The sequence below is a fragment of the Prosopis cineraria genome, unplaced genomic scaffold, assembly GCF_029017545.1.
Source record: "Prosopis cineraria cultivar Desert tree isolate PC_DT_omini unplaced genomic scaffold, ASM2901754v1 PC9, whole genome shotgun sequence".
NCBI classification, from domain to species: domain Eukaryota; kingdom Viridiplantae; phylum Streptophyta; class Magnoliopsida; order Fabales; family Fabaceae; genus Prosopis; species Prosopis cineraria.
Window position 1 is genome coordinate 16804649 of NW_026555340.1, and position 5253 is coordinate 16809901.

At 34.5% G+C, this 5253-nt stretch overlaps 1 protein-coding gene across 1 annotated transcript; it reads left to right on the forward strand.

The window, feature by feature from the left end:
• The first annotated feature begins 468 nt into the window (after positions 1-468).
• On the forward strand, positions 469-4309 carry LOC129320122 (cytochrome c oxidase assembly protein COX15-like). Its single transcript, XM_054965327.1, has 7 exons — positions 469-785; positions 1032-1330; positions 1616-1841; positions 1948-2193; positions 2302-2412; positions 2771-2902; positions 3912-4309. Exons 1-7 carry the CDS (start codon positions 612-614, stop codon positions 4080-4082), a joined length of 1359 nt encoding a protein of 452 aa, XP_054821302.1. The 5' UTR covers positions 469-611; the 3' UTR covers positions 4083-4309.
• The last annotated feature ends 944 nt before the right edge of the window (positions 4310-5253 follow it).

The following is a 5253-nucleotide window of genomic DNA, read 5'->3' on the forward strand; positions in this document are numbered from 1 at the left end:
ACCTTGTACTTCACACCAATCTTGCTTGCTTTGGTGTGGCGTAACACTAAAATTATTCATACGGCAGGCATTGTTAACTTGTTGCAACGTAGTTTGGATTTATTGAAGGTTTTTATGAATTTTTATTATTATGGATTGTAACTTGAATAATTTGAATGGTTTTCGTTATTGTTGAATCGTGTTGGAGATTGTTATATATTTATTATGATTAGTTATTAATATTTTATCTTAAATTTTATATAATTATAAATATTTTTCACGTCTTAATTGGATACAGAGGGGGGAAAAAACAAAAGAAAAGGCAAAATTGAGGCACTGGGTTAAAGAGATCAGTTTCCCAATCCAATGTACAAAGTCTGGTCTAGCTTGGCCTCGAGTTCTTTCTTTTATACTATGGGCTGCCAGGCTGCCAAACTCAAAACGTCATGCCAAATTGATTTCACCAAAAAAAAAAAAAAAAAAGACAGAATCAATCTGGAATTACCCTCAAAACGACGACATCACAGGCTCGCGGAAAGGGATTAGTGCATCGTCGTCTTGCTTAAACCCTGGCTAAGCCCCTCACAGCGTAGAGTAGCTAGAGAGAGAGAGAGAGAGAGAGAGAGAGAGAGATGTTTCGAAGCAGAGTGGCCTGGTCACTTTTGAGGCGCAGCAAAGATGTAATTGGGACTTACAAACTGAGAGGAACAAGGCCAACTTCAGATTTTCCACTTGAGGATTCATCTAGGCTGTTTTATCCGACCATCGCTCGGCAATATTTGCATAATTTCCGATCGCAGCCTAAGGTCTTGTCGTGTCTCTTCTTCTGACTTCACTATCTTTTGAATTTAGCCCATTGCTTTCCTTTCTTTGGCAATTCAATTTTCTGCATTCAACAGGTTGGAGAGATTGGGTTTTGGTTTTGTCTGGGGTCTAGTAGTTATTATTGTATCATTTCCCTTTTGATTATGCAGCTCTTCAGGGTGACGAAGCTTTCTTTATTGTGATGCTTTGTATAATTGGTTTGAAGGAAAATGTTACGATACTTTTAGGGTCATAACGTGTCATACACGAGGAGCTTTTGCAATGTGGCATCTGCTGAGGTGACACAGAAAGAGGGCGTGAAGCTACTAGTAACTTCGGGACCTCATGCCCAGAAAGCCGTTGGAATATGGCTTTTTGGCTCAGCCGCATGGGTTTTTAGTATGGTGGTACTTGGGGGTGTTACTAGACTGACGCGATCTGGTCTTTCAATGACTGATTGGAAATTCACTGGCAGTCTCCCTCCTTTGTCTGATGAGGAATGGCAGCAAGAGTTTGAGAAATATAAGCAATCACCTGAATACAAGCGGTAAGTAACAAGTGCAAGCATCACTGCGATTCTTGCAATGTTAATGTAATATTGCATTGTTAGTGTTATTAGTATTAGTAGCTTGTACTACACATCAAATTTTAAAGTATTATCTAAGACTATCAAATTTTGGCTAAAAATATTGTAATATTCAATAAGATTAATATGTCAATGGGGTAGAGTAGTCCGCAAAATGTGATGGATTGACCAGAGTTTAAGTGAGTCAAGCTTGGTTTTGATGGGGTAAAAAAATTCTGATGGATGGCAGATGATACTTCCCTGCAGAGTTAACAAAGGAATGAAGATTGAAGATTTCAAATTTATATATTGGATGGAGTATGCACATCGCATGTGGGGAAGGGCATTGGGGGTTATGTTTGCTTTGCCCTTCTCATATTTTCTCCGTAAGGGGTACATTACCTTAAGATTGGGACTCAGACTCTCTACTCTCTTTGCCCTTGGGGCTGGCCAGGGTTTAATTGGATGGTGGATGGTTAGAAGTGGTTTAGAGGTAGGCAAATTCCTCTATTGATTTTGACGTTTTGTTGGTTAACACTGAACTGCATCATATTGGTTAACACTTAACAGTATCATATTCTAAAACTAATCTTCTACAGGAACCAGCATCAGAATATTCTCAACCAAGGGTCAGCCCTTATCGCCTTGCTGCTCATCTTACTTCAGCATTTGCTATTTACTGTGGTCTCTTCTGGACTGCTTTGTCTGTTGTTATGCCTGAACCACCAGCAGAATCACTGGCATGGGTTCATGAGGCTGCTAAAGTGAAGAAGCTTGCACTACCTATAAGCTTACTTGTTGGTTTGACAGCTATTTCAGGTGCATTTGTTGCTGGAAATGATGCTGTATGTTAGTATGTCTTTTATTTCAATGCTTTTCGTATTTCTGTCTCTGTTATAATCAAAACTTTGATGAGTAAAGAAAAATCGTTCTGTTTGCTTGTGGATTTCCAGGGGCATGCATTCAATACTTTTCCAATGATGGGTGATACATGGATACCAGATGATATTTTTGAAATGAAACCTCTGATTCGGAACTTCTTTGAGAATACATCAACTGTACAGGTGACTGTCCATGATATGGATGCCACTTGAACGCCTATTTTCTCATGGTTTTCTTATTTGCTTTCAAGAATTGAGGGATTAAATGGAAATGAAGGGTAATTAAGATAAAGATGATGCATCCAGTTTTGGAATGGGTACTTACTGATAGGCTGATATTGCATTTTGGTGACAAATTTTTAATTTCAATTAGAAGCAACTTTTTTATTCGATAATTTCTCTAACCAGATCAGCAAATGATTTTTTTTTTTTAAATTCTGTAGGACTATTTGTAAGTCAGCAAAACCACTACATTCCAGTGTTTATTTTTAGCGTCATGCCTATATGGAATTTAATCATGAGTTTCAAATAAATGTCACAGCTTGATCATCGCATCCTTGCAACTGCAAGTCTGATTTCAGTATGTGCTTTATGGTGGTCAACTAGAAAGCTGGACATGCATCCTGCTGTTCGGTCTCTGATCGGAAGCATTGTTGGGATGACTGCTCTTCAGGTTTTATTTCAATTTGAACGCTACATATTTGTGTTTCTTTTTTGTTTTCTGTTGGCTATCTTTCCTGCTCATATATCACCTCTTTAGCTGAGCTGCATGTTCAAACTTCAGATGTTTTAGGTCTTGTTTGATTGCTAAAAAGGATGAGAACGGAATAAATTGAAAAAGTTGAAATAAAAATAAACTAAACTACCTTCCTCTTATTATAAGTATAATAAAACTCAATACTACATATGACAAATGTGGAAATCATCACACTTTCACAAATTTCATGGATCATGATTCCCAACTTCATGAACTAAATCATCCATTTCTCTTGAAAATATGGTTCATTTATCGCTCTTTACATTTTGATCATTTTATTTTTGTTTTTATTTTTTTCACTCCATTCCATTCCATTCTAACATCCAAATGGGACCTCAGTTTTCTTTAATGTGAGCTGTATGTTTTCTCAATTGCCATCGTGTCATTAGCTTCTATACCTTGACATATTCACATTTCAGACTCCAAAAATTTGAGGTAGACCCTTTTATGAAAGATAAGTAAACTAAGCTGATACACTGATATTTAACACAAGGCCATGGAAAAACCATGCAAACAGACAATAATCAGTTCATCTTTAAAACCATAAGATTTTTATAGTTGGAGGTGGGCTGTCGAAAATCATCATATCAAAATTATCACTTGAAGTCTTGTGAGTCAATAGATTGGTGCATTGTTTTCTTTTCTACAAATATGAAATTGCAGTCCTTCACAGTAAAATCTTTGATAGTTTTGATAATAACTGAGAGTGGATGGCTTTTGGAGTAGTTGCGTTCAATGAGCATATTGAAGCATATTGTGGATATAGAAGCGTATTGTGCATATCTTTTCAGTGGATCCATCTCAATGTTTTTACACGTTACCTCGTGATCAGTCTAGTCCATGTCTTTCGTAGACTGAATTATTCTAGAATACCTGCTTTCTTGTCTGAGGTATAAAATATAATTGATTTTATGTTGTCTTGTAGGTTACATTAGGAGTTTCAACACTTCTTTCATACGTTCCTGTCTCACTGGGCGCTGCACATCAGGCTGGCGCTTTAACTCTTATGACACTTGTGATACTGCTGACTCACACTGTTCGAAAGCCCTCATTGTCCCTTCTCAAATCTCTTCCTCAAGTTGTGAAAGCAAACTAATTGCTTCCCATTAAAATTTTACTTCAAGGATAAAAAAAAATAAAATTTGTTGGCTTGTCAATTTTCTTTATCGATGTTGAAAGCAGACAGTTAACATATTGTAATTTAGTTTTGGCCTCATTGGCCAAATTTTTGTTGGTGGAAAACATGTTATATGTTCATGATGATCAAACAAGTGATCTGTTAACGACATGATGAAGTTTTATTACGGGAAGAATTATTCTCAATCTGATGTGTCATCTTCATTATTTTTTAAACAAGAGTTGTCTCTCAAGCAAAATGACATTTCTGAACTTGTTAGCTGCGGAATTGGTGTTTGTTTTTGTTAAAATGAAACAAAAGCTTTTTCATTATTATTATTATTTTTTCATTTTCTAAAAATATTGATTTAAATTTATATTCTTAGTTAAGCTTAATAATCATCTCCTAATTAATTTAGTTATCTTCAAATATTCATTTTAATTTTTATTAACTCTAATTAACTTTTAAAATTTAAATTGAGATGTTATATTAGTTGTGAAAAGGGACAAATATTGATTATGTTTTAACAAGTAATCATTTGTTAATTAACAAGTATTAATTTGCATTTAATAAGAAATTATTTATTGATTAACAAGTTTAAAATTAAAAAAGGAAAATAGTTGTATTATAGTTTTTTTCTATTTAAAATTATTTTCAAATTAGTTCCTTGGTAATATTTCATAATGTTTTGGTTCTTGATTGTATTAAATTGTTTCAGTGCTCCTTAAATGATATTCCCCCGCCCCTTTTTTCTTTCTTTGACCAACATGCTTCTACAGAGTTTAAACTACATCTTATCATGCATGACTTATAAATAATGGTACAATTTATTAAGTACTTTATATTTTATATCTACATTGAATTATTCATTATTTTAAAATATAAGGAAGAATTAATTAATCAATCATTAACGAACTCAGTTAATTTCTATTTATTTCAAAAAAAAAAAAAATCTATTGCTCATCATCTTTCAATCTCTCCGCAGGTGACTCCGACGGTGTTAATTATGCGAGTTGGAAAAAATTGTCCATGTGCAATTATGCATGTTGATTCAATACCTGCCAGTTCATTAAAAAAAAAAAAGGCATTAGATAAAAATAAAGGGGAAAAAAAAAACCAAGAAGTAGCCAAGATCAGCAGATAGGGGAAT